Here is a 25817-nt window from a genome sequence, read left to right as displayed (position 1 = left end):
AGAGAAACCCCCGGGTCACCCCACAGCCGCCCCTCCAGTGTGGGGGCCCCGGTCAGTCTGCCCCCTTCCTTCCAGCACAGACCCTTCCCCGTTGCCTGCTGAACTCGCTGCAGGGTGTGCAGCTGTGCCTGGGCGGGGGAGTGGCGGGGGAGTGGGTCTGCCCCTCTCCTGGAGCAGGGAGCCCAGCGCCGTCACTTCAACGCTGACGCTCCCGCCTTAACGACAGCCAAGGCCTGCCCAGCAGCCTCACGCAGCGTCTGCCGGGCTCCCTTCCAGCCCATTCTCCAGCGGCCAGAGCGGTCTCCTACAGACACAAGCCTCCCAGTGAAACCCACCCACCTCAAACCCTCCGTGCGTCCCCGACTGGGACCCAGAGGACCCTGCTCGCGCTGGAGGCCCCGGCTCCCTGGCAGGGTGGAACGGTGTCAGGCCGCCTCCCCATATCTGTTCCTGTGGCTGTGGAAACAGTACTGTAAACCTGGCCGCTTAGGCGAGAGAAACTTACCTCAACGTTCTGGAAGCCAGAAGTCCGAGATCCCAGTGTCGGAGCCTGGCTCCCGAGGCTGTGAGGACGTCTGTCCCAGGCCCTCTCCTGGGCCTGCAGACAGCCGCCCTGCCGTCACGCGGTTCTCCGTGTGTGCCCGGCTGTCTCGTTTCCCCTCTTCATAAGGACACAGTCAAGCGGATCAGGGCCCACCCTAAAGGCGTGGTCCTAACTTGATGAGTCGCTAAGTAACATCCCCTTTTGAGGTCCAGGGCGGGTAGGGAGGGTCAGGACTCCACTACATGAACTTTGGGGGGCACGACACAGCCGGGGGGGCACGACACAGCCGAGCGGCCACACTCCCATCACAGGCCTCTGTGCCTCTGGTCCCCTCCCTCTGCTTCCCCGCCCCGTCACCCAGCTAACTACCGTGTGCTGTGTGCTCAGGCGTGTCCAGCTCTTTCTCCCCGTGGACTGCAGTCCACCAGCCTCCTCCGTCCATGGGATTTTCCAGGCAAGAATACTGGAGTGGGTTGCCATGCCCTTCTCCAGGGGATCTTCCTGACCCAGGGATCGAACCCAGGTCTCCTGCACGGCAGGCGGATTGTTTACCATTTGAGCCACCAGGGAAGTTACCTTTTACGAGAGTTAACTATTACTCACCCTGCACAATACCACCACGGCCGCCACACCAGGAAGCCTTCCCGGTCCACACCAAGTTCCTTGCCGTTCATCCCTCACGCCGATTAACCTGCCACCCAGTAGACCGAGGCCCGAGCCGGCAAGACCAGGCTCGAGGACCACCACGCCTCACCGGACACAGGCTCGCAGCAGCCCGCACGCCGGGACCCCTGCCTGGCCAGCGTCCCTCCAGTTCCCCAAGGCCCCGCCCCGCCCCCGGCGTGTCCTGTCCGCGCCCGCGCTGCCAATAAAGTTGCGCTCGGAGCTGACCGGAAAACGTGCCGTAATCCGCACCGCGGCCGTCGTAAAAGCGCCGGTCTCCCCTGGTGATTAGCAACGCGGGGAAGATGGCGGCGCTGGCAACGCCTGAGGCCGCGGCGCCCCGAGGCCCCACAGAGGCCGGGGAGACGGCCGAGGCGGCGGAGCTGAGCCGCTCCCTGAGCCGCCTGCTGCCCGGGCTGGAGGCCGACAGCAAGCTGGGCCGGCGGCGCGCTCTGGAGGCGCTGCAGCGGGTGCTGGAGGCGGCGCAGCCCGAGGCGCCCGACGCCGACCCCGACGCCGCGGCCGCGGCCTTCCAGGGCCCGTGGGTGCACCTGCTGCTGCCGCGCCTGCTGCGCCTCCTGGCTGACCCGGCCGAGGGCTGCCGCGCGCTGGCCGTGCACCTGCTGGGGCTGGGCCTGCGGCGCGCCGCGCGGCCCCGCGACGCCCTCCCGCGCCTGCTACCCGCGCTCGCCGCGCGGTTGGCCAGCCCCGAGCCCGCGCGCCGCCCGCCGCCCGAGGCCTGCGAGGAGCTGCGCCTGGCGCTCGTGCAGCTGCTCGGCCTGGCCGTGCGCCTGAGCGGCGCCGCGTTCGCGCCCCACCTGGACGACGCGGTGCGCGCGCTGCGCTGCACGCTGCTCGACCCCTTCGCCGCCGTGCGCCGCGAGAGCTGCGAGTGCGCCGCCGGCCTGGCGCGCGCCACGCCAGGTGCCCGCCCCCGCGCCCGCCCCGGTGGCGCCCGCCCCGGTGGGCCCCTGCCCGCGCCCTCCCCGGTGGCGCCCTCCCCGGTGGCGCCCTCCCCGGTGGCGCCCTCCCCGGTGGCGCCCTCCCCGGTGGCGCCCTCCCCGGTGGCGCCCGCCCCGGTGGCGCCCTCCCCGGTGGCGCCCTCCCCGGTGGGCCCCTGCCCGCGCCCTCCTGCGGCCCCAGCCCCGAGCGCAGCGCCTGCCCGCAGCGAGCGCCGCGTCTCCCGGTCTCAGCGCCGCTCCTGCGCGCCGGGCGTCTCCTCCGGGCCCCCGCACCCTGGGCAGCAGTGAGCCCGAGCCTGCCTTGATGTTAGGGCTTGAGCGCTGAGAGAACTCGCTGGAAGTACCACTGAAATCGCGACCTCGCACAGGTCTTAAGCAGCGGCAGAACTGCAAAGCCGGAGGGTCCTCCTGGGTCCCAGGAAGACCCCCGGGCCTGGCTTTCCGTGAGGCCCGCAGAAGCGGGGTGGCTTTGCCTGAGGCGGTGCTGGCGCGGTTTCCTGCTCCGTGCTGCGAGTCTGGCTCGGCAGGACCTGGGGAGGCGTCGTCTCTCCCCACTCGGCGTCCCTTTCGGGCACCTGTCGCAGCCACTGGCAGCTTCAGGCTCTCCCCCCCCCAGCTGCTGTGTTCAGCTGGCACGGGGTCCTGCCCCAGGCCTCCGAGAGAGGTGCTGTTTGAGTCTCTGGTCCCGTCCCTGAGCCTCTCCTAGTGAGGGTGCCACGCTGCCAGCGGAGCCAGGCCAGAGCGGAGGCCCACCAGCCCCCCTGGTGACTGGTGGCCTCCCCGCCCCACAGACCACTTCCACATGCAGTCGGAGTCCCTGGTCGGCCCCCTGATGCAGGCCATCTCCCACCAGCACTGGAGGGTGCGCGTGGCCGTCATCGAGGCCACGGGCGCGACGATCCAGTTCGGCAGTGGGAAGTCGGTGGATGACGTCCTTCCGCACTTGGCCCAGCGGCTCTTTGACGACGTACCCCAGGTAAGGGGAGCTTCTCCCCCGGCAGCCCCTCTTCACCCCTAGAAGCATGCCGGTGTGCTGTTTGTCACTTACTGACTTCTGTCCTTTGTTAAAGATATTATGTGTGACACCAGAATGTCCTTCCATCCTTCCCAGCCACAGGGTGTTCCTGGGGAGAACTGAATTGTCTTAGTGGATTTGTTATGCTTAATTCTAAAGGACGGGGACGAGGACTGTTTGCTTTTAGGAAGAAACTCTAAACAGGGTTTCCACTGTCTGTAGAAATAAGTGTAACATGCTGTCCATCAAGGTGATTTAATTGAAAAGCCGCAGAGGTTGCCAAACCAGGAGGATTGGAGCCAGGGTCGGTGTGTTTGGGTAATTCCTTCCCTTGGCTTTGGAGCCTGCGGAGACAGACAGACAGACAAGGCAGGCGGGCGGAGGTGAGAGAAGCAGCTGTTCTGTCGGCAGAAGCCGCTCAGAGTCGTGGACCTAAGGCTGTGGGGGCAGATCGAAGGCCACCCGGGCAGGCTCTCTCCCACAGGGGAGAGTGGGTGAAGGGCCCCGTCCCCGGGGCAGGAGCAGCGGTGGTTGCTGGTGGGGGCCTGCAGGGCAGGCGACAGCGGCTCCCGCACCCCCGGCGGAGGGAGCACCAGCCTTCTCGGGTCCTGTCCGTCCGTGCTTCCGTGCCGGCGCGTCCCTTCCCACGGAAATCCTCCATGTCTGAGACTGGGGCTGGGATGGGTGCGCAGGGCCCCACTTGGAGCTGGCCTCCTCCAGGCCTGGGTCTGTCGACCCCAAAGATTGCTCCCCAGCACCCCAGCTGGCCTCCAGCCACAGCCACGCTGGGTCATACTGCTCTCTTCTTCTTTATGACTGAAGTGCACGCTTGATGCACAAGGCAGTGTCGATCTCAGCTCGCACGCACGCGTGAAGGGGCTCAGCTCGCACGCACGCGTGAAGGGGCTCAGCTCGCACGCGCGCGTGAAGGGGCTCAGCTCGCACGCGCGCGTGAAGGGGCTCAGCTCGCACGCGCGCGTGAAGGGGCTCAGCTCGCACGCGCGCGTGCAGCGGCTCAGCTCGCACGCGCGCGTGCAGCGGCTCAGCTCGCACGCGCGCGTGAAGGGGCTCAGCTCGCACGCGCGCGTGAAGGGGCTCAGCTCGCACGCGCGCGTGAAGCGGCTCAGCTCGCACGCGCGCGTGAAGGGGCTCAGCTCGCACGCACGCGTGAAGGGGCTCAGCTCGCACGCACGCGTGCTGCCTTCTGGAGCCCTTCCCGCTGTGGTTTCTCACAGGGCGTTGCGGCGCAGGAGGGCCTTGCTTGCCCGTGCATATGTGCTGGTTTGTGTCTGCCAGCGCCGAGCTCCTGGGCCTTCCCTCTCCACTCCCCTCCCCCTTGGCAACGCCCAGTCTGCCCTCTGTGTCTGTGAGTCTGTCTGTTCACAGGTAGGGTCCAAATACAAGCGGTGTCATCCGGTATTCGCCTTTCTCTGACTTACTTCGTTTAGTGTGATGATCTGTGGGTCCATCCATGTTGCCGCAAACGGCGTGATTTTGCTTTCTACGGCTGAGTAGCATTCCACCGTCTGTGTAGGCACCGCATCTGTATCCGTTCACCTGCCCGTGGGCGTCTGGATTGTCTCCGTGTCCTGGCTGTTGAGGGTGCTGCCGTGAACACGGGGGTGTGGGCATCGTTCTGAATTGCGTTTTTCTGCGTCATTTGCCGGGAGCTGGGTCGCTGGGTCCCGTGTTAGCTCTAGTCTTAGTCTTTCAAGGACCCTCCGTACTGCTCTCCCTAGTGGCTGCGCAGTTTATGTTCCAGCCGACAGCGTAGGAGGGCTCCCTTCTTTCCACACCCTCTGCAGCATTTGTTATTTGTAGACTTTTCCGAAACTTTTTTATTCTTTTTTATTTTGTTTTTAAATGTTTTGCTGCACCGGGTCGTCTTTGTTTGCCCCAGCTGTGGGAGCGGAGGCTGTCCTTGGTCGCGGCGAGCGGGCGTCCCACCGCCGTGCCTTCTCTTGCTGTGCGGCACGGGCCCTAGCGCCTGCGGGCTCAGTTGTCTGGCGGCCTGTGGACTCTCCCCAGACCAGGGGCCAAGCCTGTGTCCCCTGCATTGGCAGGCGGATTCGTAACCCCTGGAAGACCAGCAAAGTCCATCTGGAGGCTTTAATGACAGCCATTCTTACCAGTGTGAGGGGACGCCTCGCTGTGGCTTCTGATTCTCATTTCTTTAGTAATTGTTGATGCTGAATGTCTTTTCATGCGCCTGTTGGCCATCGGTATGTCCTCTTTGGAGAAATGTCTGTCAAGGTCTTCTGCCCGTCTTTTCCTTGGGTTTTTTGGTTTGTTGTTCTGAAGTTGGATGGGTTGTTTGTGCGTGTGGGGAATCACTCCCTTGTCAGTCGCATCATGTAAATATTTCCTCCCCGTCTGCAGATTGTCTTTCTGTTTTGCTTGTGGCTTCCTTTGCTGGGCAAAAGCTCATGAGTTCGATTAGGTCCCGGTGGCTTAGCTTCATTTTCTCTCTATTATGTTGGGAAACTGACCGAAGAAAGCACTGGCACGGCTTATATCAGAGAATGTTTTGCCTGTGCTCTCTCCTAGGAGTTTCATGGTGTCATGTCTTAAGGTTGAGGCTTTAAGACATTCTGAGTCTGTGTGTGTGTGTGCTGTGAGGGTGTGTCCCAGCCTCACCGGCTTCCACGCGGCTGTCCGGCTTCCCGACTCCGCTTGCCCTCTCCCCCGCTGTGTAGTCTCGCCTCCTGTGTTGAAGATGCACTGGCTGTAGCTGGGGGGGTCACTTCCGGGCCCTCTCGCTGCCCCACCGATCCACGCGTCTGATTTTGTGCCGACACCATGCTCTTGTGGCGACTGCAGCTTTGAAGTGCTGTCTGAAGTCTGGGAGAGCCATGCCTTCAGCTTTGGTCTTTCCCCTCAGGTTTGTCTTGGCAGTTCTGGATCTTTTATGATTCCATATAATCTTTAGGGTTATTTGTTCTCGCTTTATGAAACTGTCACGGGTAATTTGATAGGCCTCACATGAAATCTGTAGCTTGCTTTGGGTGGTGCCGCTGTTTTAACAGCGTTCTCCAACCCAAGAGCAAGGTGGGGTGTCTTTCCGCTGCTTTGAGTCACCCTCAGCTTCCTTTATTAATGCTTCTAGTTCTCAGCACGCGAGTCTTTCACCTCCGTGGCCAGGTTTATGCCCAAGTATTTTAACTTTCCTGGTGCAATTTTTAAAAAGGATTTTATTTTTGCATCCTCTGTCTGATGCTTCCTCGTTAGTGTAAAGCTCGCGTCCTCGCTGCAGGGGGCGTGGTGTGTGCAGGCTCGCACGCCACCTTCTCAGACACAGGCGGCTGGCGCCCAGCCTGCCCAGGAGCTTCCGTACAGAAGGCTGCGGACATGCCACAGGGCTGAGGCAGGGCCACGGAGCCTGCTGTGGTCAGCGAGGGTCCGGCCTGAGCCTGCAGGACGAGGGCTCAAACCAGCAAGACTAGGCGTCCTGGCTGGCTGTCTGCAGACCCAAGATGCGGGCAGCGGGGCTGCTGGAGCAGCGAGCTGGCCCTGGGCCCGGCGGTGCCCACGCTGGGGAAGGCCGCTGACTGCCTCCCGCCCGCAGGTGCGCCAGGCAGTGATGCGCGTGGTCGGGGGCTGGCTGCTGAGCCTGCGGGACCGCTACTCCCTCTTCCACAAACTCATCCCACTCCTGCTGAGCAGCCTCCACGACGAGATCCCCGAGGTTGCGTAAGTGACGACGTGGCAGCCGCTCCGGGTGCCCCAGGCCACCCGCGCTCCTCCCAGGCGCGGCCTCTCCTCTGTTGTCATTTCCCGCGGCGGCGGCTTCTCCTCTGGGCCAGAGCCCCCTGCAGCCGCCCCCTCCTGCCTGCTGAGCAGCCCCGGGGCTTTGACTGGGCCGTTTTGCACCTTCGGCCCCTTGCCCGGCTCACAGACAGGAATTAGGCAGGGCTGAGGCTGGCAGACCCGCAGGTGAGTTCTCTCAGGAAGGGGCCCCCGTCCCCGCGGGCGCCCCCCGGTGCCCCGTCCCCGCGGGCGCCCCCCGGTGCCCCGTCCCCGTGGGCGCCCCCCGGTGCCCCGTCCCCGCGGGCGCCCCCTGACCTGCGCTGTGTTGCATGCGGCAGGTGCGAGGCCAGGAGCCTCTGGGAGCAGGTCGGCCTGCAGTGGCAGACGGAGAACGAGGATGACCTCAAGGACAAGCTGGACTTTGCCAGCCCTCCCCCGGCCCACCACCCCTCCCCAGGTGAGTGCGGAGGCTTGGGCTGATGAGGCGGGCGTGTCCTGGAGGTGGAGCCCGGCATGGGAAGGAGCGCCCCCACGGCCCCAGGCCGGCCTCCCTGGGTATGTGAGGACACGCCAGCTGAGGAGCGCAGGGCTCTGGGGAGTTCTGAAAACGGGGCGCCTTGTCAGCTCACGGAGCTCTTCTGTCAGCTTCACCTGCAGAGGAGACACGGGCCCCGAGTGGGGTGCTGCCCTAGCGTTTTGGGCGATGCCTCCTCAGAACAGAGGCTGCCATTGGTGGGCCCCGTCCTGCCCCTCGCTGTGGTCCCTGCCAGACTGTGAGCACTCGCACGCACGTGTGTGTGAGCGTGTGTCTTCCATGGGCGGTCCTGTCCTGCCCCTTGCTGTGGTCCCTGCCAGACTGTGAGCACCCACGTTTCCCCTTAGCTCCCAAGTCAGATCCGAGCTGCATTTCCGAGGAAGCCCCTGCCTGCCAGGCCCCAGCCCCGCTTCTTGCGCCGGGGCCTCGCGTCCATCTGGTGTCCTGTGTTGAGGAGACACTCTCTGTCGGGGCCTGAAGCCCCCGTGAGCCTGATGGGGCGCCTTCGTCACTGCCGTCCGCCTGCAGGTGCTTTCTTAGGGTGCCGCCGTGATGGGGTGGTGCTGGCCGGGCCAGAGCCTGGTAAACGTGCGCCAGGTTGGATGGGCAGTGCCGTGGGAGCGAGCGAGCCCTGGGGCCGGCAGGCCCCGCCACACCTGGCCGGGTGGAGTCAGGGCCTCGAGGGTCTCCGGGCGTGATGAGCTCCGGGGGGCGGGTGTTGGCACCCGGCATGCTCCTGGTGGTGCTCCTGAGAGGCCCGTGGGGCGGCTCCCCCCTGCACCTGGGAGGCCTGCGTCTTCTTTTCTTCTGGTCTCCCTGTCGCCTCAGGCAGTGTCGCCTCCCGCACCGCACAGCTGCTCTAAGGGGAGATCACACGTGTTCTGGAAAAGCTACAAAAACTAGTTGCTAGCAGGGACTTTTTCTCACTTACTGAAGTTTGAGGACTCACCACCTTCTGAATTACCACATCCGCCATATCATGTACAAGAACAGAGGGCAGAGCGTTGTCTGAGTGAGGCCACGTGCCCGCCTGCCTGCGGACCCCTCCCCAGACCGTGCTAATATGGCCCCTCATCCCCCAGACTCACCGCAAGGGACCAGCGTCACCAGGAAGAAAAGGGCATCGATTTGGCATTTTGTCTTTTGCAGAATTATAACAAGCTGAAGCTCCAGTACTTTGGCCACCTCATGCAAAGAGTTGACTCATTGGAAAAGACTCCGATGCTAGGAGGGATTGGGGGCAGGAGGAGAAGGGGACGACAGAGGATGAGATGGCTGGATGGCATCACGGACTCGATGGACGTGAGTCTGAGTGAACTCCAGGAGATGGTGATGGACAGGGAGGCCTGGCGTGCTTCGATTCATGGGGTTGCAAAGAGTCGGATACGACTGAGCGACTGAACTGAACTGAGCTGATAACAAGCTCGCTTAAACAGCTGACAGGATCTGAGCCTCCGGAACTAAGTCTCTCGTACGCCGTGGAGACAGAGTCACAGGAGCAAGCGCTCACAGTGGGCCTCGCGGCTCAAGCTGTGCTTTCTACTAAAACACCTTTTAAACTCTGACTTGTCACCGTCTCATTTCTATTTCTAGAGTTGTTTTGAATCTTTAAGATGAAAATCTTGTAATCAAAATCCTTGAAGGCTTTTTTATAGAAATTGAGAAACTTATCCTGAAATTCATAAGGAAACGCAAGGGACCTAGGGCAGTTGAAACTTTGAAGACAAAGACCCAGGTTGAAAGACAAGCACGTCTGGCTTCAAGACATAAAGACATAGAGACATAAAGCCAGAGTGAGGAGGCACAGAGGGGTCAGCATCAGACAGACGGGCTGTGGGCAGGGCGGAGTCCAAAGACAGACACATGGGTGGCCTCTGGATTCGGACGAGCTGCAGAGACGGCTCAGGGGAGAAAGCCGGTGCCCCTGGGCCTGGATCCCGTCCTCCTGACACACGAGGCTGAGCCCCAGTGGCCTGTGGGCTGGAGAGTAGGACCCACACATTCCACAAAAGAATGGCTGGTGGACCGGTTCTCATCAAGACGAAAACGCCTGCTCTGTGGAAGACGCTGAGAAAGCTCAGCTGAGGGCACAGAGGGGATGTTTGCAGACTGCGTGCGAAGGACGCGCTTCCAGAGCACAGAGGAAATGGCAAGCTCAGCAGCAGCTTTAGTGGGTAAAAAAGAGATTGAAAAGACACTTGCCTGAGAAAGCACCTGAGAAAATGCCCCGGGCACGCATGGGTCCTGAGCAGAATGCGCTTTAGAGCAGCAAGGAGACACTGCCTGAGTCCTGAGCTTGCCCCGCAGGTGGCATCCCGGGCGTGGCGGGGGGCGGAGCCCGGAGCAGGAGGAGGACTCACCGCTGCTCTGAAAAGCCATCTTAAACAGTTTCTTAAACCGTTAAGTGCCTCCCTGCCGGGTGCCCACCCGAGAGAAGAGCTGTTGGCAGCAGTGTGCGCCAGGGCAGCTCAGGCACCCCTCAGCAGGTGGACGGGGGGACGAACAAGCTGCGGTCTGTCTGTGCAGTGGCGCACGCTCAGCGGTGAGAAGGTCTCGTGTGCCCCACCACGCGGTGGGCCTCAGCATGCCTTTCCGCGCGGAGGGAGGCCGGCAGAGAGGGCCGTGTGCTGTGCAGCTGCGCTCACAGGAGGAAGAAGAGGCCGCTCCTCCGCAGTGACCGGAAGCCCACCCAGCTGCCTGAGGGGGAGCGGCGGTGGGGGGCTGTCGGGAGCGCAGGGCGCTTCTGGGCGATGCGTGTGTCTTGTCTTGAGAGCCGTGTATCCTTTGTTAGCACTTTGAACATGTAGTTTAATGCACGTCACGCCTCCGCATTGCTAAAAGCTTTCAAGGAAGTAGTGGCACTCTGGCCTCATCTCCTGTCTTCAGAGTCGGGCTGAGTTCTTTAAGGCCTCAGAAACCTGTAGGTCTGCCTTAAACGAGGGATGTGCGCTGAGTGACTTTCACACGAATCGTTGGGGTGTGTGCTTCTGAGTGTCACCGTCTCCCTCCACCTTCACGACCTGCAGGGAGCCGCCCGGGGCTGGGCTGCCGAGAGCTCGTGTTCAGAAACTTCTCCAAGATCCTCCCCGCTGTCTGTCACGACATCGCTGACTGGGTGGCGGGCACCAGGGTGAAGTCGGCGCAGCTGCTGGCCGTGCTGCTGCTGCACGCTGAGGACCACATCACGCAGCACCTGGAGCCCGTGCTGCGCACCCTGCTCCACGCCTGCGCTGACGAGGAGGCGGCCGTGGTCAGCAGCGTGAGTGGCGTCTGTGGGGCCCCGCCCTTGCTTCTCAGCTCTGTCGGCCGTGAACTCGGACCTCAGCAGGCACAGGGGCGCCCCGTGGGCAGCTGCAGGTGTCCCGTGGCCCTGGGCCTGCGAGGAGCGGCGTGTGAAGGCTCTCCTTAAGCACGTGCGGGCGAGGGGCCCCGCGTCCGCATGAAAACACAGCCTCCACCCGCAGGCCCTGCAGCGGTCAGCCCGCAGGGACCGTGGGCGGGCAGATGTGCAGAGCGGCCCCCCGGGGTCCAGCTCAGGCAGCCCTCCCGCGAGCCAGACTTCCTTCCCCTGGCAGTTCTGAGCTCACGGGAGGACTCACTTGTTTTCGTGAGCATTTGAGGAGGAAACGTACCCGCAGGGCTGTTTCGGGGGGGGGGGGGGTGACAGCATGTGAGGCCGATGCCGAGCAGTGTTGGTGGGGTAGCAGGGAGAGCGGCCGCAGCCTCGGTGCCCCAGTCATCCCCACCCCTCCCCACCCAGTGCACGAGGTCTGCAGAGCTGGTCGGCACCTTTGTCAGCCCGGAGGTGTTTCTGAAGCTGATCTTGCCAGCGCTGAGGAAGTCGCCCTCGCCCTCCGGCCTCCTGGTCCTCGCCTCCCTCATCCGAGGCTGCCCGAGGGAGGCTCTGCGGCCACATGTGAAGGTCATTGCTGTGGAGCTGGCGCAGGCTCACATCTGCCAAGCATCTGAAAACGTGAGCACGTGGGGTGGCGGGGGGGGGGTGGTCGTAGAGTCAGCCCGTCTCCATGGTGCTGCCATCCCCTGCTGGGGCCATCCACGCGTAGGCAGTGACGGTCACGCGTCCCTCAGGCCCCTCGGGGATAGCCAACCGACCAACCACGTGGCTGGGGTGCAGCCACCGATGGACCCGTGCGCTCCTGGCCCGTTCTGCTCCATCCACCTGGGGCACAGGCAGTCCTCAGTCACACTGGCCACATTCCGAGTGCCCAGTATTTGTGGCCAGTGGCATCTGCCCACCCTGTCGGTCCACACACCTCTCGGACAGCATGTCTCCAGGGCAAGCTTGTCTTTACCGCGGCACTCGGCTTCTCGCGGGGCTTCGGCAGGCAGCCTGATCTGGCGCCCGTCACTGGGTGCTGTGCTTGGTGGTCACAAATTTATTGTCTTAAATTGAGCAACAAGTCCGTTACATCTGAAGCTGAAACAATCTGGGTAGTTAGACTTAGTCATTCGGAATAATTTATAATTATTTGCTATTGATGGAAAAATAACGACCTTGTTTCTGTTTGGTTGTGATGGTCTTAAACCTTGACTCTTTGCATTGGAATGTGGCCCCTCTGTCTGTCTCTGGAGCAGCAAGGGCTTGCCTCACTGGGCATCTGCAGCCCCGCGGGAAGCTGGCCCCACACCAGGTAACACTCAGCAGGGGCGGCCGTGCCCACGGGGTGGACAGAGCGGGGCAGCCACCGCACTGGGGACATACTCGTGACCTGCATGCATGACCCCCGTCCTGACCTTCTGTCCTCTGTGAAACAGTGAAGCAGACACGTGGGAAGGGCGTTGGGGTCTTCCTGTGGGGGCCATCCCACGCCCACTCCCGGCCCTGTTGCATGACGGATGAGGCTGGAGCCTGGGAGCTGAGCGATGGGCTCGGCCCTCCCGAGGTGCGACCCTGTCTCCCCAGCGGTCTGGAAGCGTCTTTTGAGGCATAGAATTTTATCTGTCTTTGTTCACTGAGCATTACAGGAGTTCAGAAGTGCACAGAGCGGAGGGGAGCAGCGTGCACCCCTCGTGCCTGCCGCGCCTTCCCGGCCGCACCCCTCTGCAGCTTGACTGGGCCGGGGAGGCCTGGAGCGTTTGAAGCAGACCCAGGGTCCCCGGCCCTTCCAGTGTGTGTCGCTGAACTGCACATGGAACCCATGATCCTCGGGCTCAGCGGGGGTTCAGTTTCCCTGCTGTGAAGAGGATTGCCCTCTCAATGCTGATGGGCGGAAGCCCGGGCCTAGCCCGCTGTGGCTGCAGGGCCTGGCTGGCGGGGCCGCATCTGGGCTGCCGGGCAGGCGCGGGGTGGCTCACCGTGCCGCTCTCTCTGCAGCACCTGTATGGCGGGCGCCTGCTGCAGTGCGTGCAGGCCGTGGTGTCCGTGGGCCGGGAGGACTGCCGCGGGGCTGGCGAGCCGCTCCTGGAGGTGCTGGTGACTGTCCTGGCGCTGTGGGGGCCCACGGGCCTCGGCGACAAGGTGAGCGGGGAGCCTCCTGCTTTGGCGCAGCCCCTGGACTGTGACTGTCATCCGTAGTCTCTGCTCTCAGACGCCACGTCGTGAGCTGGCCCACCGAGCTGGTGACCAAAGGCAAAGAATCCAGACAGTTCGGTGTGTCTTCCTCAAGGCGGCCTCGGGGGGCCCCAGGATTCGCGACTCCTTCCCACTGAAGTTGACTTCAGTGTCTCAGAGTCAAGACGCCACTTAATCTTGGAGAAACGGAAGAAAGGAGGCCTCCCTGTCGTTAACAAATCTGCGTCTAAGTGAGGTTGACAGATGCAGGCGGGGAGATGTTGTCGCATTTCCCTATTTAGTTACAGCCCCGCTTTCCAGTCACTTCCGCCCCCCTGGCCCTGTGTCGGACTTGGAACCTCCTGCCGTCTAGCTCCCCGCCACTGTAGGGGCCAAGCAGAGACAGGTGTCTGGCCGCTTCTCCCTGAGCTGAGAACTCGGCTTCTCCCCCTGGTTCTTTCTCCTCTCTGCCCACACCGTGTCCAGGACGCACACACACACCGCACTCCCTTTCCCTAGTGCCTTTCTAAACTTTGTTTTGTCTCTTGAAAGTCCCCTTCAGCCCGTGTCTGAGCTGGTGGTTTGTCACCATAGGGCCATAAAATTTATGTTAGAAAAGTTGAGTTGGTCCTCATGGAGGGCCTGCAGGCCAGACTTGGGCCCCAGGCAGCGTGCAGAGTGCCGGGCGCGTCCTGTTGCTCAAGCCCGAGGCGGGGGTGGCGGGGTGTGGGCCTGCAAGGCAGCCCCGGCTCCACTGTCCAGTCTGCCCTCACCGCTTTGCCCCCAAAGCAGCAGACACACCGTTGCTGCTGGTCTGGTCAGCTCAGCTCAGAGAGGGGGCCTTGGACCCACCTTCACTGACCACAGTTTAAGCCTGTCAGCTCAGTCCCTGAAGCTGCCCGGTCCCCTTCTCTGCAGACAGGGCCCCGCTGCCCCGGCCCTCTGCCCGGCAGGGGCCGCCCCGCCCTGGGTGGTGCGGAACGAGGGCGGGGGGACGCTGGACCTGCTGTCAGCGCACGCCTCTCCGTTCACTTGTCGTCCAGATGGGCGGGCCGTGGACTGGGAACCCTGGGTCACAGGGCGTGCGCCCGAGTGGCTCTCCCTCCCTCAGGCAGTGAGGACAGGGGTCTCCAGTGGGGTGTGTGAGTCCCACGTTCAGGTTGACTGTCCCAGCTGGCGACTTGCTCCCCCAGGTTCAGGAGGCGCTGGCCGAGCTGGCTGCAGTGGAGGGCGTGGACAGCAGCCAGGACCTCCTCCAAGCGCGTGTGAGCCCCCTCCTGGAGTGGCTGGCCGCCTCGCACCAGGCCTGGACCGGCCACTCCGTGGAGCTCCTGCAGTTGGACGTGGTGCTCACCCACTCAGGTGAGCCCCAGATGGGTGCCCCGGGCTGGGTTCCGAGCACCGGTGCCTGGCAGCCCTGGCAGCGCAGCGCGGACGGCCAGACGCGCCGCCCAGTCGGCCATGCGCTGGGGCCTGGCTCTTCATCCACTCACGGTCACAGACTGGCCGTTTTAAAACCTCATTTTAAAAGTGCTGAGAATGTTACAGTGACGAATTGATGTAACGTGGTCTTGAAAGTCTGCCCAGGCACACGTTTTGATGTTAAGCCTTGAACGCGGGACTCGGCGTGGTGCCGTGTGTGGCTGTCCTGCGGGTTAGGGGCTCGGGTGGAGGCTGGAAGGCGGGAGGGGGTGGCAGGCTTCCTCTGGCCACGCTTGTTCCACTCTGACCCTGGGCTCTGAGGCGACGCCTCTGGACAGATTGAAGTCCTGACTGAGTACGGAGTCAGCAGACGGGGCGTGGACCAGAGGGCCTGAGGCTGGCCTTCGCCCCTTCTGACACACGCCCCAGGTCGGCACAGGGCCTGGTGGGAAAGGCAGCTTGTGTGACTCACATCCAGACCCGGAGACCCTGTCACCCCGTCACGGGCGGGCCCAGGCCCTGAGCAGCGTCGCTGCGTTTGGGATCCTGCCAGGCTCAAGGCCAGGGCGCTGCCGCTCTGTCTGGTGACAGGCGTGGGGAGTCGTTGGCTGCCGGGTTCACGGCACACATCCAGCAGCTTTATACTCTGCGTAGTTGATTTCGACTGGTCTTTAAAAGACTGACTTCAGTGTTTTTATGAATTTGGTGAGATGTAAGAAGAAAAAGTTCACATGGCGAACAGTTAGAGCCATGGCAGAGGGGGCGGAGCAGGCCGTGGCGTCCTGTGCCGAGAGCGCCGTGCGCGCTGTGCCCCGCACACCGCCCCTCACTGCCAGGGTGGCTGCAGGGCTCCACCCTCTCAGCCTCCTGCCGCTGCTGTCTTCCAGGCCCCGCCCTCGGAGAAGCCCTGCCCCAGCTGGTCCCCATCCTCAGGAGCTGCCTTCAGCCGGCCAGGGACCCAGCCATGCGCCTGAAGCTCTTCTCCACCCTGACGGGCGTGCTGCTGGGAGCCCCGGAGACGGTGGACTCACAGGGGTAGGTCGGCTCTGCCCCCCACCCCCACCCCCGCACACTGAGTTAGGGCTGGGTCGTCCCCACCTGCCCCGACACTGAGGTCTCGTGGGGACTGCGGTGACCCCGAGCTCGAGGCCCTGCTGTCCTGCGGCTCCCTCGTGCCAGCCCGACACGCCGCCCCAGGGAAACAGCGCGGAGCACAGAGACACTGAGTCAAAGCTGTGCTCGTGTGGCCATTAAAATCCCACGGAATGAAGCAGTTTCAGGGAACGTTGGCTCCTGATGGTTTATACAGGACTGTGCCCAGCTCTGCACGGCTTCTGGTGCCTTTCAAGCCTCACAGAGTTGACTGAATGTCCACGGAGTTCAGAGCTTAGGGAACGCGTGTTCTGCCGAGGGGCTAGAGACGGTGAACAGCCAGGCCTCCAACTCGGGGCTCCGGAGAGGAGGGGAGCACGGGGCAGGACGCGGGTCGGAGCAGTGCCCTTGGCGGGACGGGCAGCAGGCGGCAAGATGCTGAGAGCTGTTTGGGATCTGAGAGAGCAGATCTCAGCCGTCGGCCTGTCCCGGACTTTCCCAGGGAAATAACACGTCATCGTTCAGACCTCGCCTTTCTGGAGGTCGCTCTGACCTGCTGTGGGGCCTCTAGCCAGCCCATCGCGCTGCAGGAAGCGTTGTTTCCTACTTGTCTGCAGAGGCTTCTGGGTTAGGAGAGCCCATAGACGGTGCAAGTCGGCCCTGGTGCCGTCCCGGGTGGAGGGCCCACAGCCCAGCTGCTGCCCCTCGGGCCCCTGCTCCCCACGGACAGAGATGCCCCAGGAAAGAGGCCTCCGTGCTGGGCTGAGCTCCCTCAAGAAACTGCTCAGAGGCTTCTTGTGGAGAGAGAGGCGCTCAGTTTCAAGTATTTAGTGAAAGTAGTAGCTGTTTGTACAGGCAGGAAAGACTTTGGGAAACAACACCTGTTTGGTTTTGAACTTGAGGATTGTAAAATCATGGCGCCTAAGACAGCAAGGGACCCCTGTGCCCACCCCGCCCTGTAAGGACCCCCCCGCCGGAGGGCGGGGCGGGGTGCCCCCGGGTTGGAGCAGGAATCCCGGGTGATAGAGGGCTGCTCCCCACTCTGGGTGCCCAGACGTCGAAGGAGCGGTCCCCTCACACGGTCCCCTCGGGCAGAGCAGTCCCCTCATGCTGTCCATTTCCGTGGAGCGGTCCCCTGGCGCAGATCCGTCCATTTCCGTGGAGCGGTCCCTGGCGCGGAGTGGTCTCCTCACGCGGATCCGTCCCCTGGCGCAGAGCGGTCCCTCGCGCGGATCCGTCCATTCCCGTGGAGCGGTCCCTGGTGCAGAGCGGTCCCCTGGCGCAGATCCGTCCCCTCACGCAGATGTTACAGAACCCCTCTCCCGTAGGGCGAGACTGGGTGCTGGCGGCTCTGGGGGAGCCTGTGGGCCCGCCGGCTGGGCTTCCTTGTCTCGGGACCCAGCTTGGGACGCGTATGCGTGCTCCGCGTGCAGTGGGGCTCACCCTCCGGGAGTCTGCTGCGCTTTCTGCTCCCAGCACCTCACTGGAGTCAGAAGCAGCTCAGGTGGCCGCTGCCTGTCCCTCGTGGCCGGCGCTCAGCCCCCAGGCCCGTGTTGCCACGTGTGGGCCACCTCAGCTAGGATGCGAGACTGACCTCTCCAGAGCCCCCTGGTGCTTTTCAGGAAACAGCGGCTCTTTGCCGCAAGAATTGGAGCAGGTTGGAGCCTGGGAGGCCTGTGAGCCCCGCTGCGCCAGGTTCCCAGGCCCCGCTCTGCAGCGCCCCCCGCTGGAGGTCCTGGCGCCCTGGCGCCGGTCACACCGACCCGCTCCTGGAGCCTCTTCAGTGCAGCCTATCCACTTCCTCGGGACACAGTCGATGGGTCACATGTCCAGCAGAATAGGCTTTGCGCCACCAGCAGAGGCCTGTGGGGCAGAGGAGCTGTAAGAAGAGCCGAGGCCGTGCCCTGGGCTTTGGATGGGGCCTCAGCTGTGGCTCCACGGTGCAGGGTGGCCCGGCCAGTCCGTGGGGCTCAGGCTGCGATCCTGGTTCCGCTTTGCTCTGTCCTGACGGCGTGTTGAGAGGACGAGCCCCAGCCGTGTTGGCGGGAATGTGCACGTCTCCCGGTGTCCTGGCACGTGGCACCGTGGGCACAGCCCAAGGTGCCCTCCTGTTGAGGTGGTGGCTGTGGCCACAGCAACTTCACATCGTCTTGGGGGCCGCGAGGCCCGTGTGTGTGAGGGTGCTGCCCCTGGAGTCACTCGCCGTCCCAGCGATACTCCAGGAGGGTGGTGGACAGGGCAGCCCCTGGGCCGCCAAGCGGGAGGGAGGCTGGAGTATGCAGCAGCCCAGGGCCCGGCCCCGGAGAGGCAGCAGGTGCCCCCGGGCAGCCGTGGGGGAGCCCCACGCCCCTCAGAAACCGTGTCCCTGAGAAACACTTGCTCAGCGCCCAGGGTTTCGTTTCTGCTGCTTCCTCTGGCCTTTTCCCTCAGCGCCGTCCATTTCCCAGGCAGAAGCGCTGCCTTCAGGGAGTCCGAATGCCCCGCACCCGCTCTCTCCTTCTTCCATTCCAGGCAGCTCCGCGGCTACCTGGACACCCTGGTCCAGGACATCTTCGTCCCCAACCTGCAGTGGCACGCCGGGAGGACGGCCGCAGCCATCCGCACGGCGGCCGTGTCCTGCCTCTGGGCGCTCGTCAGCAGCGGCGTCCTGTCGGACAGGCAGGTAGGGCTCGTGCGTCCCCGGCCCAAGAGGGGAGGGGATGTGCCCTGGAAGCGCGCTCGCCTGAGTCTCCTGTCCTGAGGAGGTCGCAGGCAGACTGAGGGCAGGACCGTGGGGCTGGCGGGCGAGCAGAGGTCTGGGGGCAGAGTCTGGGCTTCCCTGGGTCACCTGGTGGTTTTCTCAGGTGAGCGTTACATTTACGGGAAGAGACTTCCTCACAGGAGCCTAACTGGAGTGTTGCTTGTGTTCACGTCTCATCAGAGGGGACTGAGGACACAGTGGGAGCAGGGGGCACGGTGCTGCCTGAGCGGCTGTCACTCAAGTTAAGATGTCCCCTCGGGCCTTCTCTGGGGGCCCAGTGGCTAAGACTCCGCTGCCCCAGTGCAGGGGCCCGGGTCCAGTCCCTGGTGGTGAACGCGCCGCAGCTAAGAGGCGCATGGCGCAGCTGGAGGCCCGCGTGCTGCAGCCAGCGTGGCCACGGCGATTTGCAGCAGCGTTTACAGAAACACCCCCAAGCTTTACTGGACAGGATATCCAGCTCTGCTGGCAAGCAGTGGGCTGTGTAGGATCCGTGCCTGAGACTTTCTGAATAACAGACTTTTTAAGGATCAGCTGACCAGTGTCCAAATTGTCTGAATTTAAATTCAAGACTCGAGTCTGCTACTTACATAGAAATTTCAGAAGAGCGTTCCAGACTCTGTGATGGTCCAAGTCTCTCCCATTACAGGCGGTGCGCACGGCGCGTGCGGAGCGATCCCTGTCCAGCCGGGACGCACAGCTCACGTGGTTTGTTATTGCAGATACAGGGCATGCAGGAAACACTGATGCCTCAAATTCTGACCGCCCTGGAAGAAGATTCTCAGATGACTCGATTGATTTCGTGCCGGATCATTAACCTGTTTTTGAAGACCTCTAATGGTGTGATTGATCCAGACAGATTCATCAAGATTTATCCTGGTAGGACATTCTTCTTTCCCCGGTCATGTGTGTGTGTGACAGCTGCTTCTGTCAGAGGAAGAGCAGGGAACGCTGCCTTCGACTTCTGGCCAGGTTGGTGCCGAGTCCGCATGTGGCCGTGGTGGGTGTGACGTCACCGAGCGAGGAGCGCAGCAGGCAGGGCAGGACGCGCCTGTGGAACTGCGGGGTGGGCGCTCGGCCGCCCCGGGGCCGGGGGCCGCCTGCAGCAGGCAGCGTCTGCACCCGGGGAGTGCGGGCTCCCACTTCACGTGCGCTGCGCCACGCCTCCTGAGCCTGAGCGCCAGCGAGTCCCAGGCACGCGTGCAGCGCGGGCCTGCTGCCAAGGACCTCGGGCCCGTGGGTGCGCCCTTGCCGGAGGCAGGTGGCAGTTGCAGGCTTGAGCGCAGTCATGACCCACAGGAGGCTGCAAGGACAACAGCCTTCAGGACAAGTTGAGCGCTTCTGGGGGCAGGCTCTGTGGAAAGGGTGCCAGACGTCACCGTGTCTGTCCTGAAGGTGCCAGGAGGCAGGCGAGGAACGCAGGCGTTCCCGCAGAGAGAAGAGTCAGCAGGCCCTGTGCCCGAGGCCGTGGTAATCCTGAATCCACCGCTGGGCGAACGTCTGATTCCCTGCCGACAGCTTAGAACTGGTGCTGTCTTGGAACCTGCTGCACGTTTCAGGATGAACTTCCACAGAAAGTGAAAAAGACAAGTTGAGAAAAGTTCAAGTGGGAGCACCGAAACCTGGGAGCACCTGGGGGTGGAGCGGAGCCTCCAGAAGACGCCAGTCATGGGGCCGGCATCTCGCGTGCGCTCTGAGGGAGAAGCACCCGTCGATAAGTTTCTCCCGTTCACGGGAAGCGTTCCTGCCCCTCGGGAAAGACTGTTCCCCCGGGACGTCTGGTCCCGGAGACTCAATAGAAACAGCCAACGTGGCTGGGGGCCATCCTGTCACCAGGCCTCCCCTCCATCCTCAGAGCCGCTGTGGGCAGAGGGCAGGGTCAGCACACGCCCTCCCTGTGCCATCTGCGCAGCGGGGAGAATGGGGCGGCAGGGGCATGACCCCTGTGAGTGACTCTGAGCCTGAGCATCTCGGAGCTGGGGGAACCCCAAGGCCACCCTACGGGTCAGAGGGCACAGACTCCCAGGCCGGCCAGTCATGCCTCCACTCAGTGACCACGGAGTCCACCCTGGGCCAGAGCAGCCGAGGGTCCCAGGACACCCCTTTCCCGGCACCCGTGTGTCAGTTTCCTGGGACGGGTGCTGGGAGCTTGGCTGTGCACGCTGGCCCCGGAACCTCTGCTCACGCTCTTGTCTCCGCCCCCATCACCCGTGTGTCGGTTTCCTGGGATGGGTGCTGGGAGCTTGGCTGTGCACGCTGGCCCCGGAACCTCTGCTCACGCTCTTGTCTCTGCTCTCACTCCCAGAACTCCTAAAGCGCCTGGACGATGTTTCCGATGACGTGAGGCTGGCAGCCACCTCCGCCCTGGTGACCTGGCTGCAGCGTGTCCAGAGCGAGGCCTCGAAGTGCTGCTACCAGAGCAGCGTCCGGCACCTGTACCGCGAGCTCCTCGTGCACCTCGACGACCCGGAGTGCGCCGTCCAGGATGCGGTTCTGGGTAAGAGCCTCGTCCCCACCCTGGCTGGCCACACAGGGGCCACTGGCCAGCGCTACAGCTCTCGAGGTAACAAGAGGGAACTTGTTCGGGGCGACTTGGAAACTGCTCACAGCGGCAGCATCTGCGAACGGACGGGTGGTCTCACTTTGTACCAGGAGCCCACACATGTGCTCACGGCGGTTCCTGACCGACGTCACCCTCCCCATTCCTGCAGACGTCACACCCTGAGCAGGAGTGCAGAGACCGCCTCATAGGCACACGCTCAGCCGTGGCCGACGGCCCCACCTGACCGTGGGTGTGTCCCAGTCAGCGAGCCTGCAGGGACACGGCGGTCGCCCCGGGTGCTCCGTTCCGTCGGGGTCACTGGGCGCCTTGCGTGTGTCCCGGGCAGCGAGCCTGCAGGGACACGGCGGTCGCCCCGGGTGCTCCGTTCCGTCGGGGTCACTGGGCGCCGTGCGTGCACTGGTCTGGGCGAGCATCCCGCGTGGCAGCGTCACACGCAGTCCCTGAAAGCACTCAGCGCCTCCCCCGCCCGTCTGTCTCCCTGCCCCTCCTGGACTTGCGCGGCCACTCGCCCTCTGGTTTGCCTTTTGCAGACGTCGTGTTCTTGAGACCGTGGGGTGTGAAGCCTTCCACGTTGCCTTCTTAGGCTTGGCGACAGGCACTTGAGGTTCCTTTTCCAGCTGTGAGGGCTCATTTTTTAGGGCTAAGGCCTTGTCTGAGTGAACCAGTCTATTTATACCTCTGCCGGGGTCCAGCCCCGGTGGATCCAGGGTAGTTCGAAGGGGAGACGGAATCGGCGTCCTAGGAAAAAACTTATTTAATTACAGATATAAAGAGAGATTAGAGAAGAATAGCGTAGTAGGAAGATTAGTGGAGAAAAAGAGGCTGAATAACTTGGTTTACGTGGAATACCAATAAAACTTCAAGACAAGAAGCTTGCACCACGTACGTAGGCCACAGGCATCTTTCCGTTCTCCCGAAGGAGAGGAGGCACTCTGGCCTCCCCGGTCCAATCTTAGAAGCCCAGGCAAAATTAGCAGGCTTGGTGAGTGAGTACCGACGCTCCAGATGGGAATTCAGCCAGAAAACGGAGAACAAGAAAGAAACGACACAGGGGAATCAGTCTTTCCAGAAAGTGACCCGATTTCTTTATTTTCAGGTTTGTTTATATACCTTTTTGTTATACACAGGGATGAATACAGAGTCACGCAGGGTCAGCAGACCTGACCCTTGTCAAAATCAGGTGCTTCATATAAAATTATACAAAGGTCTTAGGGGTTTTACATCATCTTCTGGCCATGAGGCCTGCTGACATCTTATGGCCCTTTCTGATAACGGTCAGTCAACCAGAAAACTTATTTTTTCCAGGGGTGATTTTTTCTTAAACCAGGAGCCACCCTCCAAATAAAGTTGCATTCCTATAGGGTGAGGGTGTAGTGGGTTACAATCAAGAAAAGGAATTTACTTAGCCTAAGGTTTAACATGATTAATCTTAAAGGTTAATACTTATTTCTCCCATATGCTAGTTATATTCATTATAAGGGCAGGAAATATGAAGATTTAGCAGCAAATGTTGGCTCAACAAATGAAAAACCCTTCACCAATATAATTTTTAATCGACCCACTATACTATACTAATAATTTTGTAACTTCTCAAAAGAGTCTGTATTTAGAAAGTTTAAAGCATCTCGTGCCTCTCACGGTTGGGAGGCTGTGAACAATCACATGTGGCCGGACAGACCTGCTCAGGCAGGCTAGAGAACCTTCAGAGGAGTTTGTAAGTTGAAACACCCTTGTCACGCCCAGGAATTTTTATTACCTGGAGCTGCAAGTTAACTCCTTCTCCGAGAGAGGTAGTGGAGGGGTCAGCCCCCCGTAAAGTCAGAGGTACAGGTGAGAGCATAAAACAGTAAAGTAGGCACTCTGGTTTTGGGGGCAGATGCTCAGGAACAGGGGGTCTCCTGAGGCTCGATCCCGCCTTTGCGTGTGCTGAAGCCTCCTTCCTCGTGACCTTGGCCACGGGCGGAGCTCCTCACGCTGGCTCCCGGCACACCTTCACTGATCACTTTACAGAGGCATCTTCATCACTTCCAAATTGTGACGAAAATGCATTAAGCTTCTCTAAGCATCTGTGTGCAGGCTGTTTGCAAATGTGCGTTGTCGGCTCCCTTGGGTACAGATGGAGGTTGTGATCGCCGGCTCGCGTGGTACGAGTGTGGTGCGAAAGGGAAACACAGAAGTCACTCAGTTGTGTCCGACTCGGTGACACCATGGACTTTTCCAGGCCAGGACGCTGGAGGGGGCAGTCTCCCCCATGGCAGGCAAATGCTTTACCAGCTGAGCCACCAGGGAAGCCCGAGAGTGTGTGTGTTTTCTAAGAAATCACCCAAGTGGCTGCACCATTTAGCAGCGCCAGCTGCAAGGTGAGAGTCCCCGTTGTCCCACAGCCTGCCAGCAGGGGGCGCACCGACTCCGGCCCTTCTGACGGGTATACGGTTGCCCCTTGTTTTAATCTGCATCCCCCTGTGACGCGCCTTGGGGAGCACTGCTCCGCTTGCCTGTCCGTGGGCGTCAGGCTGTCTCCAGGTCGCGGCTGCTGCACATGGTGCTGCTGTGAACACTGGGCTGTGTGTGCCTTTTCAAGTTCGTTTTTTCCGGACGCACACCCAGGAGTGGCACGCTCTTGGGTTTCTAAGGAATCTCCACACTGGTCTCCATGATGGTTGGACCGGTTCACATTCCCACCAACAGTACAGCGGGCTTCCCAGGTAGCGCCAGCGGTAAAGAATCCGCCTGCAATGCAGGAGATGTGGGCTTAGCCCCTGGATCAGGAAGATCCCCTGGAGGATCTAATACTCTTTGCCTGGAGAATCCCATGGACAGAGAAGCCTGGCGGGCTGTGGCGGGCTGCAGTCCATGCAGTCGCAGAGAGGACATGGCTGAGCACGCACACACACACACAGCAGTATGGGAGGGCTCCCTTTTCTCCAGCACACACACACACACACACGAGAATCCCATGGACACACGCACACACACACACACGGGAGGGCTCCCTTTTCTCCAGCCCTCTCCAACACACACACACGGGAGGGCTCCCTCTTCTCCAGCTCTCTCCAGCATCTGTTGTTGGCAGACTTCTTCTTACTGACGGCCATTGGGCCAGTATGCCGTGGTGCCTCGTTGCAGTTCTGATTTCTATTTCTCTGCTAATCAGCGATGGTCAGCATTTTTCCATGTGCTTGTTGGTGAGAAGTGTCTATTCAGAACTTCTGCCTGCATTTGGTTGGGCTGTTTTACTGTCTGGCAGTTGGGTTGCATGCGTTGCTTAGATCCACATTCTGGAGAGTAGCCCCCTGTTCGCTGCATCATTTGCAAACAAGTCGTGTTTTCTTTTAGTTGAAAATGTTTTCTCTGGAGGCGTCGTCTTTGGCCGTTGTGGTATTTAGAGGTGTGCTGCACAATCTCCAGCTGTTTGGAGTCCGTCAGTCGTCTCTCTGTTACTGACTTCAGTTTGATTCCACTGAGGTCCGAGAGCAGAGACTGTAGGGCTCCTGCTGACGGCGTGCCTTACGGCCATGGTCTGTTCCGTGCATGTTCCACGGGAGCTGAGAGGGTGTCTGTTCTGCTGGTGTTGGGTGAGACGGTCTGCGGACACTCAGCTGACCACTGGCGCTCTTGGATTCCGCTTTACCCAGCTGCCTGCTGGATCCTCCCCTTTCTGAAGGGGCATGTGGGCGTCTCCTGCACAGTGGTGGATTCGTCTTCTCCTCACAGCTGCCAGTTTTGCCTTGCATAGCGCGACACTCGGACACGGGGCTCATACATAAAGATCGTTACGTCTTCTTGAGAACTGACATAGTCATTACGCAACGCCCTCCTTACCCCCAATCACTTCCCTTTCCCTGCAGCCTGCTCTTTATGGCTGTTGTAACTTTCATATGAAGCTAAGGTTGGCTTACTATTCATTTCTGGCATCACAAAAGTGTTTTCCTGTTTTGCAGAGGCCCTCAAAGCAGGCAGCGTCCTCTTCCCCGACCTCCTGGTGAAAGAGACGGAGGCTGTCCTCCACAAGCACCGCTCGCCCGCCTACTGCGAGCAGCTCCTGCAGCACCTGCAGGCCCTGCCGCAGTGAGCAGAGTCCTGGGAGCAGAGCCTCAGCGCACCAGCGGGAGGGGCAGACGCGCAGCCCTCGCCTCGCCTCCCGTGGCTGGGACTCGGGGCCTCTGAGTCTCATCACAGGGCACCTGTCTGCCAGCAGCGGAGGACCCTCCCAAGCAAGCCTTGACAGCAGAAGAATGTATTCCTGGAGCGCCCTGCCCAGTGCCTCCCGGGACAGGTCTTCACATCAGCGGTTTTTGAAATAACTTCACTGAGTGGCTTCTGTATTTTTGTGTCTTACTCATACAGTTCATTAAGAGGTCTGCCAGAAGTCAATGGCTGACTTCACATCAAGTGTCGGCTGCTCACCCTGGCAGCCTAGTCCACGCGCTGTGTGTTTTTTAGGCTGTGTGTGCTGCGAGGTTCGTGGGCTATTGGTTCTTTCTTGCTTAAATGCCCACCAAGAAAGTTCTTGAGTGTTTATAAAGAAAAAAGTCAAAGTGATTAAAAAGAAATATTGTTTTTAAAAAAAGAAGATGAAATGTTTCTTCTTTGGGTTCTGTCTACTGAAACTTTATATCTCAGGGAAGACACTGAAAAGAACTTGAAATGTTAAGAACTATCATCAGCCAAGTCTTCCCCTTTTAAAATGCCATGTGGGCTGTATTTGGTCAGTGTTTTCTCTTAGACCAGCAATGCTGACAGTGTTGAGAACAGGACATTTAATCAGATATGAGTCTGGTTGCTCTTGTACATAGCAGTACAGTGAAACTGTTATATCTTCCTGCACTTTCTATCCCCAAGTGCCTAAAAGATTTCATTCTAAGCATTACTTCCATAAGCCAAATATTTATGTTGACACAAGAAAATGCTCTATTTTTTCCAAAAATCAAATACTAACATTTATGCTTTGGTATTTGAAAATATAACTTAAAACATTTATTATAATTATTCTGTACGCCTGTCTGTGTGTTTTGGTAACTGAAG

General features: G+C 61.0%; 2 protein-coding genes across 11 annotated transcripts in view; one reads left to right on the top strand and one right to left on the bottom strand.

Annotated features, from left to right (window-relative positions):
* Positions 1–1364, bottom strand: part of PRKAR1B (protein kinase cAMP-dependent type I regulatory subunit beta) — a 78714-nt gene extending 77350 nt beyond the window's left edge. For 6 of the 9 annotated variants that reach the window (XM_042240053.1, XM_042240047.1, XM_042240046.1 and 3 more), the window contains exons 1-2: positions 1148–1364; positions 506–698 (exon numbers count right to left, since the gene is read on the bottom strand). The gene's annotated coding sequence lies outside the window, so the exon portion shown is untranslated. The remainder of the gene's footprint in view (positions 1–505; positions 699–1147) is intronic. The other 3 variants (XM_042240050.1, XM_027961256.2, XM_042240049.1) reach the window with 2 other exon arrangements.
* A 129-nt stretch (positions 1365–1493) lies between these two features.
* On the top strand, positions 1494–25778 carry DNAAF5 (dynein axonemal assembly factor 5). 2 transcript variants are annotated; one of them, XM_027961242.2, is made up of 13 exons: positions 1494–2131; positions 2961–3145; positions 6750–6874; positions 7270–7388; positions 10493–10725; positions 11227–11439; positions 12802–12945; positions 14172–14340; positions 15288–15435; positions 18004–18154; positions 18952–19108; positions 20535–20726; positions 24734–25778. In XM_027961242.2, exons 1-13 carry the CDS (start codon positions 1513–1515, stop codon positions 24862–24864), a joined length of 2586 nt encoding a protein of 861 aa, XP_027817043.1. In that variant the 5' UTR covers positions 1494–1512; the 3' UTR covers positions 24865–25778. The 2 variants fall into 2 exon arrangements, with proteins under 2 accessions (XP_027817043.1, XP_042095979.1); XM_042240045.2 differs by lacking the exons at positions 18952–19108; positions 24734–25778 and having other exon boundaries at positions 20535–20651.
* The last annotated feature ends 39 nt before the right edge of the window (positions 25779–25817 follow it).

This window comes from Ovis aries, chromosome 24 (assembly GCF_016772045.2).
Source record: "Ovis aries strain OAR_USU_Benz2616 breed Rambouillet chromosome 24, ARS-UI_Ramb_v3.0, whole genome shotgun sequence".
Taxonomy (NCBI): Eukaryota; Metazoa; Chordata; class Mammalia; order Artiodactyla; family Bovidae; genus Ovis; species Ovis aries.
Note: the sequence above shows the minus strand (reverse complement) of the source record. Positions and strands in the feature narration are given on the sequence as shown.